The sequence below is a fragment of the Rattus norvegicus genome, chromosome 13 (genome assembly GCF_021556685.1).
Source record: "Rattus norvegicus strain SHRSP/BbbUtx chromosome 13, alternate assembly SHRSP_T2T, whole genome shotgun sequence".
NCBI lineage: Eukaryota > Metazoa > Chordata > Mammalia > Rodentia > Muridae > Rattus > Rattus norvegicus.
Window position 1 is genome coordinate 87,121,522 of NC_141546.1, and position 16,935 is coordinate 87,138,456.

The 16,935-nt window shown below is 46.9% G+C and overlaps 1 protein-coding gene across 6 annotated transcripts; it reads right to left on the minus strand.

Moving 5' to 3' along the window:
* Nucleotides 1-913: 913 nt before the first annotated feature.
* Nucleotides 914-16,924, minus strand: Ncstn (nicastrin). 6 transcript variants are annotated; one of them, XR_015635133.1, is made up of 17 exons: nucleotides 16,751-16,843; nucleotides 15,318-15,422; nucleotides 10,725-10,848; nucleotides 10,206-10,327; nucleotides 9,725-9,870; nucleotides 8,226-8,376; nucleotides 7,873-7,982; nucleotides 7,498-7,650; nucleotides 6,870-6,974; nucleotides 6,636-6,713; nucleotides 5,384-5,556; nucleotides 3,714-3,816; nucleotides 3,529-3,624; nucleotides 3,167-3,254; nucleotides 2,758-2,922; nucleotides 2,274-2,486; nucleotides 914-1,708 (listed from the first exon to the last, which is right to left on the minus strand). XR_015635133.1 is itself a non-coding variant. In NM_174864.3 (17 exons), the coding sequence occupies exons 1-17, from the start codon at nucleotides 16,830-16,832 to the stop codon at nucleotides 1,586-1,588; spliced, it is 2,127 nt and encodes a 708-aa protein (NP_777353.1). In that variant the 5' UTR covers nucleotides 16,833-16,924; the 3' UTR covers nucleotides 914-1,585. The 6 variants fall into 6 exon arrangements, 3 of the variants coding, with proteins under 3 accessions (NP_777353.1, XP_087436422.1, XP_087436421.1); NM_174864.3 differs by having other exon boundaries at nucleotides 2,768-2,922; nucleotides 16,751-16,924; XR_015635135.1 differs by lacking the exon at nucleotides 10,725-10,848.
* Between the last annotated feature and the right edge of the window lie 11 nt (nucleotides 16,925-16,935).

Consider the following 16,935-nt stretch of genomic DNA (forward strand, 5'->3'; position numbering starts at 1 on the left):
GAAGCAGCAGGGTATGTTTCCTATCTCAGAACCCCAAACAGGCCTCCTCCAGGGAGCCTGGAGAGAAACCTAGAGAAAAACCATTTCCTCTCAGCAGGATTCTCAAAAAGGTGAACAGGACACGGAGTGTTTGGACTGTGAAAACAGCCAGTTTCCGGCTCTGCTGGTCTTTAGGCATGTGTGAGCAACGGCCTTCTGGCTAGCAACAAGGAGAGAAGGCCCCACTTAGGACTCCACTGCTGCCGGTTCTCCTCTCCTGGCCTCAGCTGACTCAGCCTCGGCCCACGTTCACTTGCGGCTCTGCAGTGTTGGCTCCATGAAGACGTGGGGAATCATTATCCAAGAGCTGAGGCTCTTTCTAAAGAAGTCCCAAAACACTCCTATATTCACCCACAAAGCGTGTGCCATTCAGTGGATGGCTCAAACTCCTTAGCATGCCATACAGAACCTTCTGCCGTGGCCCCCACCTCATCACCTAGTGCTCATCCCAGGGGCTCAGGCACAGCAGGTAACTTATCATTTCCTAAGCGTGTGCCTTCGCTCGCTCGCTGTGCGTCTGCGTGTGGTGATTCTTAAATCCTGACTTACAGTCACTTCCAGTGCCCTGTCCCAGAAGGAGCACATCTCAAGCTTCCACTCATTACACTAAATGTTATTTCTAGTTGTAAATCTGTCCTTGTCTCTCACTCCAACCCTGAGCAATCCGAGTCTACCGGGCAGTGTCTGCTTCATCTCTGCTCCTGCTCAGAGTCAGTGAATACAGGAGCTACGCTAGTGCTGTGCTAAGAGGGGCTTCACTTGGCCTGCGTTCTAACAGTGTCTTCCTCTGGACAGCGAAGCAGCACACACTGCACTCTAGTCCAGCGTCACTGGACATGGTGACCTGGGAAGAATACCAAACAACAAGTACAAATTGTATTGGATAATTTTAATGAAACTTGCTATTTATATATTTACAAAAAAAAGAAAAAAAAGAAAAAAAAGAAAAAGCCCAACAAAAATAGATATTATAGTTTAATAATAAAAAGTACATCCGAGCACTGTGGGCTGGAGGTGGGATACCCACCTAACAGCATGCCCACACTAACATGCCATCTGCACGCCTGGAGAAAGGACAGTGAGAAAGAGACACTGGCTCAGCCAGGGAACCCATTCCTTCCCTCAGGTTCAGGGTGCTTGGATGCCGATGCCCAATCTTTCACACCCTCTTCCTGGTGCAGCAGGTGGCTGAACACAGGAGGCTGTGGGGGTCGGGTGACAGTGGGGTCAGAGGGCAGTACAGGGCAGGATGAAAGACAGGAGGAATCCCGAGAAAGGGCTGATGGGAGAGGGTAACTGGGAGTTAGACAGGAGCAGCAGGCCTCTGTCGTAATCCCTGGTATTAGAGAAGGAAAAACGAATGGGAAAGGGGGGCTGAGAAGGGGAGGCAACTTAGTTATCTCTCCACTCACATTTCCATCTACCTGTCAATCCCAGTCTAAGCAGGCCCAGAGACAGTCCAGTGACAAATTAGTGGTTTGTTCCCAGTCAGACACCTGGTTTGGGAAGGAAAGTTCAGAGCTGGCAGGGAGAGCTGGAGTCCTCTTCAGTAAGACACAGCTCCTGGCTCTCGGGGAGCAACGAAAAGGACATCGGCCTTGGCGTTGATACAATAAGTGACGATGAGAGAAAAGACGAGGATGCTGAAGCCCACGATCAGCGTGATGAACTGTGAGGGTGAAGGTGTGGGCAGGGGAGAAAAGGGTTGTCAGAACGTCATAGCCTTAGGTAACCAGGAAGAAATGCCATCATAATTCAGCACTGAAGTCAAGTGCCCAAGAACTAGCAACAACCACGGGCAGCACCTTCCCAGTTAGCAGACCAGACTCTCCTCGGTGACAGTGTCTGTTCTTTGTTTAGGTGATCTGAGGTAGGCAGGACCCATGGCTTTGGTTGTCTGGCATTGTCTTGCTTATGCTTATTGCTTATGTTCGTGACTTACTATAACAGGGGCTCAGTAACTATCTGACTGACTTGTCCCAGCTGTGCCAAGAGTGAGAGACACGGAAGACCTTTCTTAGGTCCAACAGGGCTCTCTCCTAAGTGCATTCTAGCTATCAGTGTGGAGAAGACTTCTAATGTGAGGCAGGGACAGACCAGGCACAGACTGTACTGGTTCTGCTACAGATCCAGGACAAATGAGAAACAGCAGCAAGGAGCCTGACAGACAAGAGGCAAGGCAGTGAGTGAGGAGAGCCATGGGAGTGTACCACCTCCCTCCAGGCCATGCTTACCTCAAGTTCTTTGCTGGCAATGAGGAATATCCGAGCTTGGATATCTTTCCAGCGGCTCTCGGCCCACGTAGAGTATTCTGTGGAGCTCCACTGACTCAGCTCAAAGGCGGGGGACAAGGCCCTAGCCAGTCGTACTGTGGAGCGCACACACCGTGGGAGCCGCTCTGTCTTGTTGGAATTCCAAGGGCCTTGTACCCACGAGTATTCATACAACTGCACAGGAAGACAGGTCACAGCATAGGGCTGAGCTGACACTCTTCTCTCTTGCTCCCTGTGCCCCTTTGGTACCATATTTCAACCAACTTCACCAACTGGCTGCAACTCTTCTTCCCACAGGTGGCCTAACTTCACTCAGGCCACAGCTTCCTCAACACTCAGGTTCCTAAGACTAGCCTTCTGCCTTTCCATGCCAGTCCCCCCGTCTTCCCAGGAGTCTCCCAACTTCTCCAAGGGAAAGAGGCCCCAGGATATCTCCGACACCCACCGCCACTCACATCCTTGCTTTCATTTGGGACTTTACTTGGATCCTGGCACTGCTCTTGGGTGAGGTTGGTCACCTTGCCAGTCAGGTTTGCCAAGGCATACTGCACAACGTAAGTCGTGTTGGTAGGGCTGGAGACAGCGATGTAGTGTTGAAGAGGCCCATCATCTGATTGCGGGCCAAAGGGAAAGGGGGATTTGGAAGGTGAGGTCAAGTGGGGCAGAAACAGAAAGAACCCAGCATTGGCCAGAAGGGAGCATGTTAGAAGAGGGTCCAACCAACATCAAGAAAAAGGAAGGAAGACAGGCAGAAAGAAAGTAGAGGAAAAAAAAAAAAGATTAAAGCAAAACAATGCCCTTTTCTTTGCACGGTTCATCAGGTGGGAATCCCCCTTCTCACAGCAGATGCTTACCCAAATAGGACCTCAGATCATGTCTGAGGATAGACTGAAACCATGAGTTGTTAGCTCTGACCAGGAACCCATAGAGCAGACGTGTAACCTAGGATTGGCACACAAAAGAAAAAAATTGCTCCGACTTTCCACAAGACCAAGGAAACAGTGAACAGAGCCCAGTTACAAGATAGGAACTCTACTACTGGGGCTGGGAGACGGTGGCCAGTCACAAGGATGTAGATCAAGCCACTCAAGAACTCCCAGAGGTATCACCCTCGCAGGCATGAAGGGGCATGCTAAATCCCAAAGTTTAGGACGTTGGGGAAGGGGGAAGCCCGGGTTAACAGAAACAGAACGGACCAGAGGCCCATTTTTCTTACTGTCTGGGGATCAGCCTGAATGGAGTTGTTGAAGTTGGTTCCTCCTGCAAGCTTGTACAAAGCTCGTGCCAGCACTGTGGCAACATCTGCCAGTGCCTGCAGCAGGGGAGGAGAAGGGCTGGATGGCTCAGCTGTCTCCAGGCACCTCCCTTGTACTTCTCCCACCCAGCCCAGGTCAGTGCTACCTTGGCAGTGTCTGTTACAAAGTTGAGGTCCTCTTCTGGGCTCTGCGACTCAGGATAGGTCACGTTAATGTTCTCAGCAGTGTCATAAATGCTCTGGTAATACCTGTCAGGGAAGTTAGCGTGAGCCCTGGCTGAAGGGAGCCAGGCCCTCTTCCTTTCCTATCTAAACACCCCTCACGTAGAACCTGCTATCTTACTCTTCAGTGGGAGAGGAGAAAGAAAAGAGGAGTTGGAAATGGGAAGCAGGAATGTGGTGGGTAAAGGACTTTGAAGCCTCTGCGATGGACACAGTATACAAGGTAAGCAATCCCCAAGCTCTAGGGACTGTTTGGGCTGGCTTTTCAGAGAACTGCCACCCTGTGCGAGTGTTCTAATGAATGCTCTCAGTGATACAGGGAAACTGTCAGCTACTAAGATCAGGCATGCTCACAGCCACAAACAGATATTCTGGATCAAATCACTGTGACGGACTTTAAAAGAGCACCCTTAGCCTTCCTACTCAAATGCCTCTTATGCAGGAATAAATTGCTCCCATACAGAGCCAAATCAACAACACAACCAAGAGAATCATACAAGATTTGGAAAGCAGAGAGTAATCTAGAACTGTCACTCCCTGCATACAGTGAGAAAGGATCTTTGGTAGGATCAGAGAATCTGCTTCAACGTTTTTACTTAAACCCTCATTTGGCTCCAAGGAGGCTGGGGAGAGAGCCGTCTAGCCTGAGTGGGAAGTCCCCTGTTCTCCCTGGCCTCAAGTTAGGCGCAGCATGAGGGAATCCAGAACCAGGAGAGAGGTGACTAGCAGTGCCTTCTTATCTTCAGTCACGTGTACTACCACAGGGTAACAACATGTCACATTTACAAAGTAAAACACTGTTCATGGATCCCGGAGAGGGACCACTCCTGTCTTCCAGCCAAAAAACTACCCTCCATCTTCCTATGCTTGGCTTGAGATAATGCCCTTTGTAGTAGTCCTTGGGAACTCAGGTGCCAGAGGAACCTGGGAAAAGTGGAACCATCTCAGAGGATGATTGTACTAGGAGGTGCTAAAGGTTAACAACCAGGGTCCCAGGCCTCCCATGAATAGGCTACTGTGTAAAGAACCAAACTTCCGGGTTGGGGATTTAGCTCAGTGGTAGAGCGCTTGCTTAGCAAGCACAAGGCCCTGGGTTCGGTCCCCAGCTCTGAAAAAAAGAAAAAAAAAAAGAACCAAACTTCCTGGAGGTTTTTAGAGGCAGCGTATGGGGTGGGAGAGGACAGCAGTCTTCCTCCCACACTACAGAATAGACTTCCTGGGCTGGAGAGATGGCTCAGAGGATAAGAGCACTGATTGCTCTTCCAGAGGTCCTGAGTTCAATTCCCAGCAACCACATGGTGGCTCACAACCATCTGTAAGGAGATCCAATGCCCTCTTCTGGCCTGCAGGCATACATGAAAGCAGACTGTATACATAGTAAATAAATCTTTTTTTTTTTTTTTTTTGTTCTTTTTTCCGGAGCTGGGGACCGAACCCAGGGCCTTGCAAGCGCTCTACCACTGAGCTAAATCCCCAACCCCGTAAATAAATCTTTTTGTTGTTGTTGTTAAATTTAAATAAATAAATCTTAAAAAAGAAAAAAAAAAGAATAGACTTCCTCTGAAAACAGAGGATACAGGGTCAGGCGACTCACCGATTGTGGAAGGAACCAGAGTGGTCAGCCAAGACCACACCAGAGATGTTTCGAGCCCGAAGAAATCGTTGTAGAGATGATGGTGGAAGGGCCTGGGACTGGACTAGTCTGCTCAGGACAACTTGAGGGGTATCAGCACCACTCTGCTCCAGAGTGACCAGAAGATCCTCCACCTGAGAACGGCACAGAAGCGGACTGCTGGGAGCGGGGCACAGGAGCAGGAGGGCTCTGTGGCCCTGTGCTCTCCTGAACAATCTTCAGTTTGGACAAGTCTCTCTGAACTTTCTACAGTCCATGTGTTAGGAGGATAAGGCACAAAGGGGCCTGAGTTTTCCACATCCCTATCCACAGTGGGCCTTTCCTGTGTGATTTGTTGTGCAGAACTGAAGGGGGGCAATCAACAATGGAATGTCAAATATGTAAGGAATTCTCTGAGAGCTACAGGAACCCAGAGCAGGGGTCACAGCAGAGGCTGGAGTGGCAACAGGAGTGCTCCAAGGAGAAAAGCAGGCTTACAGCTGCATTGGCAGGCAGTAAGAGCCTTGACTACATGTGAGGAAGAGAAGGGCATTGGCTGGAGGGATGGCTCAGTGGTTAGGAGCACTTGTTGCTATTGGAGAGGACCCAGGTTTGATCCTTAGTACCACATGGTGGTTCATAGCATCTGCAATTCCAGTTCAAAGGATATGCCCTCTTCTGACCTCCCTGTGCATGTATATGCATGTGGTGCATACACATGCGGGCAAATGCTTATACATATAAAATGAAATAAATTTATGCCAGTGCCCCACCAATAAAGTGGAGGGCAATTTGAACAAGAGCCTGGTACAGGCAGGACTCCGACAGGCAGTCTTGACAACTGAGTCTATGGGACAGCAAGAAAAGGAGTAAGTCACACTGAGTGGTGGTGGCACACTCCTTTAATCCCAGAAGTCAGGAGGCAGAGGAAGGTTGATCTTTTGAGCCAGCCTGGACTACAGAGCCAGTTCTAGGACAGCCAGGGCTACACAGAGAAATCCTATCTCAAAAGCCAAAAAGAAAAAAGAAAAAAAAAAGAAAAAAAAAGGAAAAGGAGCAAGTACTCAGCCATCCATCCTTCATGAGCTGTAGGATTCAGGTATGGAATGACCACAAGAACTATCTGTTCCAGGGAACCAATGGGTACCACTGAGTTTATGATTCTTTTCACACACCAGTGGGGTTCATCTTTAGCCAATACCTAATTCCACCCTTTCTCTTCTCTGTGGATTACCTGGTTCTTCACAGATTCATTTTTCTGAGACATAGGATCTGTGTGCATCCAGAGTTCTAGTGACGTCCTTAGGGCCACCTGGGAAGATGAAGAGTAACATGTATGACCTGTCTCCTGCTGCGACCCATGCCTGGGAGACAGACAGACGTCAAGGGGAGAGATGGGCAGTGCCTGCAGCGCAGGCCATAAAAACGGACAGCTTAAGTTCAAGGAAGGGGTTGGATAGACACACACCTGCCCCAGCTCCACAAAGGAGTCAATGTTCTCTAGCCGCACAGGAAACTTGCCGTTCTCCATGTCATAGACCATCCTTGAGCTGCCAATGTAGTCAAAAGTTTCCTGAGGGGTGGAGATAGGAGAAATTCCCAAGGAATAGGGCAGTCTGAGGTCACCTCAGTCGCTAGCCATCTTATAGCCATGTGCTGTACCATCCCCCACCAGCAACTTAACCAGCTGTCTCTCACATGGATGCATCATGGGATTTCTTGGGACTAGACATGGGGAGAGCAGCCTTTGTGAGGGCTCAAAGCAAACACCAGCTGTCACAGAGTTCTAGACTCTACTACTCTTCGAAGTTCTGGCTGCTATTAACCTTATACTACAGCCCAGCTGTCACACCACAGCGATTGGGATGATAAAACAAGAAAGGAAGCCTCAAAGTAATCTTATCAACGAGGGGAGAAAAGGAGACATAACTTCAGGAAATAGAAGCTTCCTTAAAAAAGGGAGTCGGGGGGAGGTTCAAAGGAAAATAGAGAAAGCCATGCAGAAACTCTGATTATCAGCTCAGATCAATAATTCCTCTCCTACCATGACCATCCCCTTCCTCTTTGTCATCATGCCCTAGGGAAAAAGCCCTTACCCCCTGGAAGAAGACAAACATCACATTTCGGGGTAGGGTGGTCACATCAGGTGCCTTGTGCAAAGCTTCAGCTGCGGCCAGCTGAGTGACAAAGGAGGCAACGGCACTTTCTGCCCCTGGGGCCACATTCCAGAAGAAGGACCGGCTATCCAGCTGGAAGACAAGATAGGGGGCTAAATTTAAAAACTGGACTGTGAGAGCCAAGCCCAGGCTCCTTCTCCTGCTCCAAGAGAACCCATGTGTGACAGGACACGTATTAGAGCTGGGGAGTCTGACAGCCCAGCTCCCCCTCCTTCAAGGCTCCCCAGTAGGGTTCACTCTGAAATCAGAGAGACCTAGAGAGCCCTGCCCATGCTGCAGAGGGACAAAACTCACCCGTGTGGCTGCAACCACAACCCTGACATCAGGTTCTAATCCCCCAGACGTATTTATAGGCTTAAGCATGCTCCATACGTTGTAGTCGGATAAGGGGTCACAGACGATTTCTGAGTAGGACACAAACAATGAGATCGATAGAGCTAAGGGGGAGGGAGTTATGGAGAAGGCCTTCAAGATACTCCAGACCAGTCCTCATCCACCCCAAGGGCCATTTCTCCACATTCAACTGGTCTAGCTCTGGCTCTCTTGAGAAGTCTCCCGCCCAGCGCCTGCTGCCCGGGCCCACTCCGTCCCTGGCTGTATCTCACGAGCTCCCCGGCTGGCCCACCTGCACGGCTGCATCTGCTTACCTGGGTTGATGCTGAAGGTGCTCTGGATGAAGCTGCGTCGCATGCAGGTGGCGGTGCTGATGACGGCGTGCATGTGTGAGAAGAGCTGCATAGCACACAGTGGGAAGCTCGGTGCAGAGCCATTCTGACCCAGGTTGTGATCTTGATAGCACTGGAGAGGAGACGGACCCCACTTAGACAGCTAGCTGTGGAGGCCCTCTCTGGCTTTCCAGGAAGAGGAAGGCCCAGCTCCATTCTTAAGCCACCCCCTTTTGGGAGACATTAAGTCCCCAAGCTACAGGTGTCCTGGGATAACCATATAAGGTCAAAGAGAAAAATTCCTCAATCAGTACAAATGGCATGGACTCAACAGACTGGTCGGAGTAGATAAACGTATCCCTGCACAGTTTACAGTGGCCCTAACCTCATAAACCTGGTTCACTGACAGTATAGGTGTGTGTTATCACGCCCAAGTTCAGCCACTGCTCTTGGTGTGTCTGGATTGAGGGAGTATCAGCTAAAAATAACAATTCACAACAGCTTGGCCAGCCACTCATTTTGTCATTCTAAAGACAGACCTTTTAACTGATCTTAAAATGAAGAAGCTAGACTAGACAGAATTAGGACAAATTAGAGCTACAAACAACCCATCCAAGGGGCTGGAGAGAAGACTCAGTGGGCAAGGGTGTTTGCTGGGCAAACATGAAGAGCTATGTTCTAATCCTAGCACCCATGGAGGCCGAGCGTGCACCTGAAACCCCAGCAATGATGGGAGACAAGAGGATTGTAGGTGCTTGCAGGCTGACAGCCTAGGGCCAGGGAGTAAGTGACTCCAGGCGTAAGGTGGAGAGTGAGAGCAGGACATCTGATGTCCTCCTCTGGCCCTGACACTGTGTTCCCACACACATGTACACACACACACACACACACACACACACACACACACAGAGAGAGAGAGAGAGAGAGAGAGAGAGAGAGAGAGAGAGAGAGAGAGAACCTCAGGGATTTACTAAGCTCAACTCCTAATCCATTTCTCTCTGTCTAGTTTTGCTTTGCTCTTTATCAGACAAGGTCTCACTGTTGCCCAGGCTGGCCTAGAACAACAACCCTGAACTTTTGGCCATCTTCCTGCCTATGCCTGGTCCAATGTTCTTTTTATCTTGTTCTTAACCATGGCTAAACACCTTGTTTTATATTCTTCTTCCATGTATTTCTGTCCAGTCCAAAGTTTCCATTGCTATAATACCAGACAAGAAAGAAATGATGAGAGAAGATTGTGAGGACACTAGATAAGAAACCTCCAAGTTCTTGTTTGTTTGAGACAGGGTCTTGCTATGTAACCCTGGTTGGTATGTCTCTACCTCCTGAGTAATGACGTGTGCACCTCCACACTTGACCAAACTCCTTGGATGTTTTGAGGAACCATTTTTCAAGGTGTGTATGAGTTGAACAAGCCTCCCTCCAAATAACACAAGAACATGGAAATAATTCTTTCTCACTAGAGCTGCCAGAGTCAGTACCTGCTTGATGACCTTGGTTTCGTTCTCATCTTCAAGAAGAAAGATGGGGAAACTGAAGTCGTCATAAGCCAAGCCATTGCCCAGTTCATTCCACAATGTTTTTTTGCAGTGAGCAAACTCTGGCCCATAGGAGTTGGAGTAAATACCTAGAGGGAGGGAAGCAGGGAGCAGTGTCGGGAACGGTTTACTGAGGCACCCAGCCCTGAGGGACCAGGAGAGGTGGGAAGGTTAGGATATCACTGGTCTGAGGGTAAGGGTACAAAAAGAGCCAGTGACTCCTGCCAAAATACAGAAACCAGTACCAGTGATGTCTAGGCTGGCAGATTCAGTATCTGAGCATGTGTCAAAGAAGGGGGAGGGCAGAGTGTGGAATTAAAAGAGAACAGAGATATGTGTGGACCGCCCCTGCCCCTGCCCCTGCCCCGGGAGCAACAATTATTATGGAGCAACGGACGGTTCTCGGGATCTTTGAGGCTCTTACCAAACCCATCATTTGGGCACTGCACGCTAGGAGAGAAGCTTGACGTTGAATTGGGCTTGGCTAGAGTCACGGCAAGACCAGCGATTCTACTGGTTTCCCCCTTCAGCTTTTCCATTATATCTCTAGGATGGAGAGAAGGACAGAAATGAAGACAGGAAGGTATCAGACAGATTGATACTCAGAATGGAAACAACTGGAGAATTAGGGACTCAGAACTACCAACTCACTCTTTCTCACTTTGGGGCTTAACCTCTGAGTCTGAACTATGGTCCAACCCGTGTTCGGTGTTTCATCTACCTTGTCCTTGAGAGATTTTGGACACCACTCCTTCTTCCCTGAAGGTCTAATTTTGAGATCAATAAGATGATTCCTTTTGACGGTATCTCCTCTTTTCTGAATACAAACCCTGCTTCCTGTCCCCTATCAACCAGAGCAGCAGAAGTTGCCTCTCATCGATACAAGGACCAACTCTTTCTTTCCACACAGTCCCAGGAAGTGTTCTTGGCACCCAGTTCTCACCTGGTAAAGAGCTTGCCCTCCAGCAGAACCATGTAAGGGGGGTTGGGGCCATCCGTCAATACCCATTTCAGGTCGTCTTCTTTCTCCACTACGTGGATAACCCCTGTATCCCCACTAATTGAAGCTGCCAGGATAGAATGGATCAAATTAAAGCTCCCACAGTTGACAAGTCTACAGATTTTTTTTTTTTTAAAAACAGGGTCTCACTATGTAACCCTGGCTGACCTGAACTGACTGTGTAGACCAAGCTGGCCTTGTATTTGCAGTGATCCTCCTGCCTCTGCTTTCCAAGTCCTGCGATTCAAGGCCACCATATCCAGCTTCTGCAGATCTTTTATCTCTAAAGATGTCACAAAATGTTAGGGTAAACACCGCCACTTCTAGACTTGAAGAGCTGCATTACCCCAATGCAGGAAAAGGAGAACAAAAGCCCAAGTGGATTCATTAGAGGTCTTTCTGAAAAAATTTTAACAGTTTGGACTTGGGTCATGGGGTTTTAAGCACTTTCACATGTTGTCACTGTGTTGGCCGTATGGCCTTTTAATTAGATGCTGGAAAAGTTCTGCAATTTTCACCTTTTTGCCCAATTCCGACACTTACCTATATACACAAGATTCAAGAACATTAGACACTCAAGTTCCAAAATCTACATTTTCCTTTAGAAAATGCCAGCCTGTACAATTCCAGCTCAGATTTACAGCTCTGATCTTCCTTTGAAAAGGCATAGATTCCGTGGCCTTAGTAGTAGCTTTCTTGGGTCACTATTTTCCAGCCTCCTTTGGGAATATCTTTATTTGCCCCTGGCCAGTTTTAGGTGATTTTAATCTAGAACTCTGAGCTCTCTAGAGCAGAGTTTCCCAACTGGTAGGCCTGGAATGGATTGAAGATGTGCTGATGAACACTGACTTCTTCCTGGGTCTAAGATTTTAAAAGCCCCTCAGTTGTCCAAATGAGTACATGCCTCATTCATGCAGGATAGCCTATGAATAGTGCCCATTTTTATATGTGTTAGGATGCTAAATTATAATATTCTTTACATCTCATGATGTGACCAAGACTTGGAAATACTGTCTCAGAGGACTGACAAGCCACAGTCCGGCATGCCTGGAGTTTAACATAATATCTCGAGTCTCTAGGAAACCATGCAGAGAGATCCTAGGATTTCCCTGAGAATTTTCTCCTCGCTGAAGACTGTGCTATTCAAGACTTATTTTAGATACTAGTCCTCAAACGGACTGTGGGATGGAATCACAATGGAAGGTCTTCTTTGCTCTGCTGTTTTGGTGCTAGGGACCCAGTCAAAGGCCTCATGTATAATACCCTGCTACCAGACAGCTGTACCCCAGCCACTGCACCTTTAGGAAAACACAGATGCTTAGGCCTTCTCTTGGAGGACACATGCATTTTCTAAAATTACCATATATAATTCTTCAATATATACAATCAGATTTGAGAACCAGGCTTCTAGGCCGCAGCACTAAAATGCTTGTAACTCACAGAAGATTAAAAAACATTAAGTACTTCACAATTGCTAACCAAACAGGATTCGTCTCCCAGGAGCTCTGACGAGTAAATGCAGCAGAAGGGTCTACAACATCTGCCTATGGCTTATGCACAGTAAATACTTAACAGGATCATGTCCGTGGCAATAATAAAATATAGAAGAGTAGCAGAGCCTGGGATGGCTTTAGTTTTTTTTTTTTGGTTCTTTTCTTCGGAGCTGGGGACCGAACCCAGGGCCTTGTGCTTTCTAGGCAAGCGCTCTACCACTGAGCTAAATCCCCAACCCCTGGGATGGCTTTAGTTAAGATCGCGATACTAACGTGTTCAGAAAAACAATGACAAAAAGAAGAAAATACTTGCTAAAGCTCTTAAGACATGAGAAAAAAAAAACCACTAGTGTGGTGAGTTAAAAATAAGTAAATAAAGGTAACTTCGGCTCCAGGGAGGACAGGGAAGAAACAAATTGTAACTCTGGACTAGAGAAACCTAGATTTGCACCAAGGTCCCAGCTTATGATTGCAGAGTTTTAAGTAACATGTTTGCTTTTTCTGGACCTTCAGCAAGAACAGCTTTGCTAGCCCATTCGCCTTATACAGGAGGGATGGAGGGGAAACATAGTTCCACAGCTTTCTTTGAGACTTTAAGGATCCATAGAAGTAGGCCATTAGAATCAGAAAACCAAACCCAGAGTTCCATTTTTTTCCCCTTAGCTTCATTATGCTCCCAGCCCTAATTAAAGAGGGCGTTGCCTGTGAAGGAATAGGCAGGTATGATGAAGCAGTAAGTAGGTTGAGAAGGAAACAAGATCCTCATGAGGAAATGGCCAGAGTCCAGCCCCTCCCCTCCGCTCTCCGCTCTGGTCTTGGCTTGATCTCTAGAGGTTACTGCTTTGCTAGAGAGAACCTGCAGTGAAATTCCTCTTCTCCAGGAGTCTTTAGAGCCTAGCTTCAGGAAGACGGGTCCTTAGTCAGGTCTGATCGCAGTCTGTCCTGGATCTGGTTTCCCTTCATCCACAACTCAGATAAGTAATTAAATCCGTCAAAAACCTTAAGGTGGTTTGACACCAATGAATCTACTTGCAGTACCTCCTGTATGGCGATAATGGGCCAATGAGTTTATAGCTAGCTCAGAGGTAAGCTTATAAAATAAGACCCACCTCCCTGAGCAAAGTCCTTACTTCTCAGTAACTGGGTTTCTGATCAATTTGGTGGTGAAGCCAAGATCAGACCTTGCTTATCGGCAAAATTATATCCCCACGGAGCTACTAACCATGGAAGACTAAAATCTGATTATAGCTTAAGCAGAAAACAAGCTGTGATTTTCATTTTATTTTATTGATATATATATAGTACCTAGATATTGAATTCGGGGCCTTGTAGGCAACCGTTCTACCACTGAGTTACACGTCCAGCAATTTACACAGTGTTGAGAATGATAGTGTTGTCATGTGTTCTGTTTTGTAACACATTTACAGAGCACAAGGATAAATCCAAATACTTCATTTATATTTCTTGCAACTATTTGGCAGACAGGAGGAACAATAGGGTCTAGCTCAGGCTGGCATTAGCAACCTACTGAGTTTACAATTACAGCAGTGCCACTGTATACAATTTATATGGTGCTAGGGATTGAAACCAGGACTTCGTATTTGCTAGGAATGCACTCTACCAATTAGTTACATCCCCAGCCCTTGTTTGTGTGTATGTGTGTGCACATTCCTGTGTGCAAATGCCCTCCAGAAGACGATCTCAGACAAATGTCTTTTTGTTTTTTCTGTTGTACACAACAGACTATGCAGCCTGTTAAGTTACCAGGGATCTCCTGTCTCTGTCTCCCATCTCTTCATAGAAGTGATAGAATAAGAAGTCACATTATGCCTATAGCTTTTTTAAAATATGGGTTATAGAGATCCAAATTCAGGTTGTCAGGCATGCCCGAGAGCTTTTACCTACCAGGCCATGTCCCCAGCCCTTAGTTGGTTTAAGAAAACAAAAATAACTTAAAACATATTCTTGTGGATGAGTGTTTTGCCTGCATGTGTGTATGGGCATGCCCAGTGGCATGCCCTGTGCCAGTGGAGGTTAGAAACATCAGATTTCCTGGAACTGGAGTGATGATGGATGGATGAGAGCACATGTGAATGCTGGGAACCAAAACCAGTCCTTTTTAAGAGCAACAAGTGCTCTCAATCACCACGTCCCTTCTCCAACCCTGCTTAGCATGCCTTTGTGGCAGCTAGTCTATTGCCCTTGAAGAGGTGGATTTGGGGGTTGGGGGGATCCTAGCTCGATGGAGGGATTCAAGCAGCAGCATCATAAAATAACAACAGCGAATAGTGACACATGTGTGGCCAAAACTTAGCAAAGAGAAGCACACAGTTGCAGTCCCAGAACTCAGCAGAAGGCCAAACCTAACTTGGGGTACGTAGCAAGACTGTGTCTCAGAGGGGGAAAAGGGGTCATTTTGGTTCAACATTCAGAGTGACAGTGATGACCTGACTCCATAGGATATGGGATTGCCTTTTCCTAGAGCACTGTATGGTAAGACAGTTGAGAATCCCGCCAGGTTCAGATCCTAGCTTGATTTCTTACCGTCATGGTGATGATGCCGGGAAAGTTAATCGATTTTCCCCAAGTTTTAGTTTCATCATTTGTACAATGTTAATAACAAGGATTGTTGCAGGGGTAAAAATAAAATGCACACTTTAAAATAGCATTTACTGGGCTGGAGAGATGGCTCAGCGGTTAAGAGCACCCGACTGCTCTTCCAGAGGTCATGAGTTCAATTCCCAGCAACCACATGGTGGCTCACAACCATCTGTAAAGAGATCCGATGCCCTCTTCTGGTGTATCTGAAGACAGCTACAGTGTACTTATATATAATAAATAAATAAATCTTAAAAAAAAAAATAGCATTTACTAAATTCCGCCTCTTATTATCTTGCCTGGTTGGACGGATGATAAACACCTCCTAGACATCTACTCTAATTTGAACACCAGGACTCCTGAGCAGGACATGAGTACTTCTGAGTATCCAGGATACAAACTGAATTATTAATGGCCACAAACACAAATCCCAAGTTCAACTTACACTGGCAGCCAATCTGATGAGTGGCATTGAGCAGGCGGACACAAGGAGCTGTTTTATTTAAGGGAATGTAGATCTTCCTCTCCACTGAGTTTCCCCCACACAATCCTGACCGGAAGATAAAATGTGTTAGGCAAAAGTGAAAGATATTTGTATTAACCTCTACCATCATCAGCTTGATTCATGTTTAGGTAAATTGTTCACTACCGCACTGTCTAACACGAGAGTTATGATCATTCTTCTTACTACTTGACCACATTATTGGAGCATTAAGAGTTGTAAAGACTACCTAGCTGTGTATCTTAGAAAGTTATTGAACTCCATGGTGATCAATTAACTATAAGCTAAAAGATGATTGTCCAAAGTCTTTGACTTCAGATGTGCCAGCGTCTAGTTGCAAGGGTAAACAAATCTGCTTTTCTAATTTGTATAGATACATTACTAATTAGTTATGAAAAGAGCTCTGGTTTAAGAATATTGATTACCAAAACCAAACAAAGAAAAGCATTAACAACAATAAAAACCACCTCAGAATCTGAACAGACCTGGGGGGAAGAAACCTTATGCCACACACCTGTTCAGTTAATGAAACATCAGACCATTTGGGAGCACACCTAGAGTATGGGGCAGCTACAGTTTCTCCCTTGAAGCTAGTCAAAAGCAATATGAGTGTAGAGAAATATAGAGTCATGGTTATACAAGGAAATGGTTGCATTTCAGGGCTTAACTGGTAAGCCATACATTTCCAAAAAAGTATAGCTTTTCTTAACTCTTAGTTGAACGCATTATAAATAATTACAGGTGTGTTACTGATTGTAATTCACAATTGCAAGATCACTTAAATAGACATTAGATTAGAAAAAACGAAAATATTCATATACATTAAACGTCTTAAATTCCTTGAATCATTACTTTCCTCTTAACAGTTTAGAGCAGCGAAGCTAACGTTAGCCTCACTTTAATAAGTAAAGAGAATAAGGAACACAACTTTAAGCTAGAACCAACAGGAGGAAATGAGAGCTCTTATTTTGCAACGTTGCACGGAGACCACAAAACAAGACTGTTTTGATCTAAAAAAACACTAAACCAAAGGAAAGAGGATGAGCTTTTCACACCTGTCCCTTTTAATTGCTGTTGGGGTGGCTGGGCTTTAAATAAAACAAGGCATACAAGGCATGCGAATAAGGTTGAAGAGAAGCAGGTTGGAAACCCAGAAAAGGGCTGGGGAGAACTAAGCGAAACGACATGCCTCCGGAGAGAAGAAATGAAGGTTCAGGTAAAGGAGGAACTTATGTCATGGGAACGAAAGACAAGAAGGATTTACAGGGCTGGGGACAGAGGGGAAATCGGAACCAGAAGGGCAACGCTTGCACTTGCGACGAGCTGTTCCGCACGGTTCCTCTTAAAGATCAGAGGTCCGGGTGGGGTGACCTCACCTGCTAGTACCACGGAAAAAGACAGAAGAAGGAGACCCCGACTTCCTGGGTCAGGCCCAGAGCCGCCCCTAGCCGTAGCCATCTTGCCTCTCCGCTGGGCGGAAGCCTCGGGTCCCTTCCAGTCTCTTAGCGGTCTCTCTAGGCTTCCGCTGGCATCGTCTCTGTGGCCCAGCGCTCCCCAAACC

Excerpts from the sequence above, each read along its gene's own strand:
- Ncstn (NM_174864.3), bottom strand. The coding sequence starts at position 16,832 with ATGGCTACGGCTAGGGGCGGCTCTGGGCCTGACCCAGGAAGTCGGGGT. Across the intron at positions 15,423-16,750 it reads TTTTTCCGTGGTACTAGCAG|GATTGTGTGGGGGAAACTCA; the intron begins GTGAGGTCACCC and ends TCTTCCGGTCAG. Across the intron at positions 7,983-8,225 it reads CACCTTCAGCATCAACCCAG|AAATCGTCTGTGACCCCTTA; the intron begins GTAAGCAGATGC and ends TGTCCTACTCAG.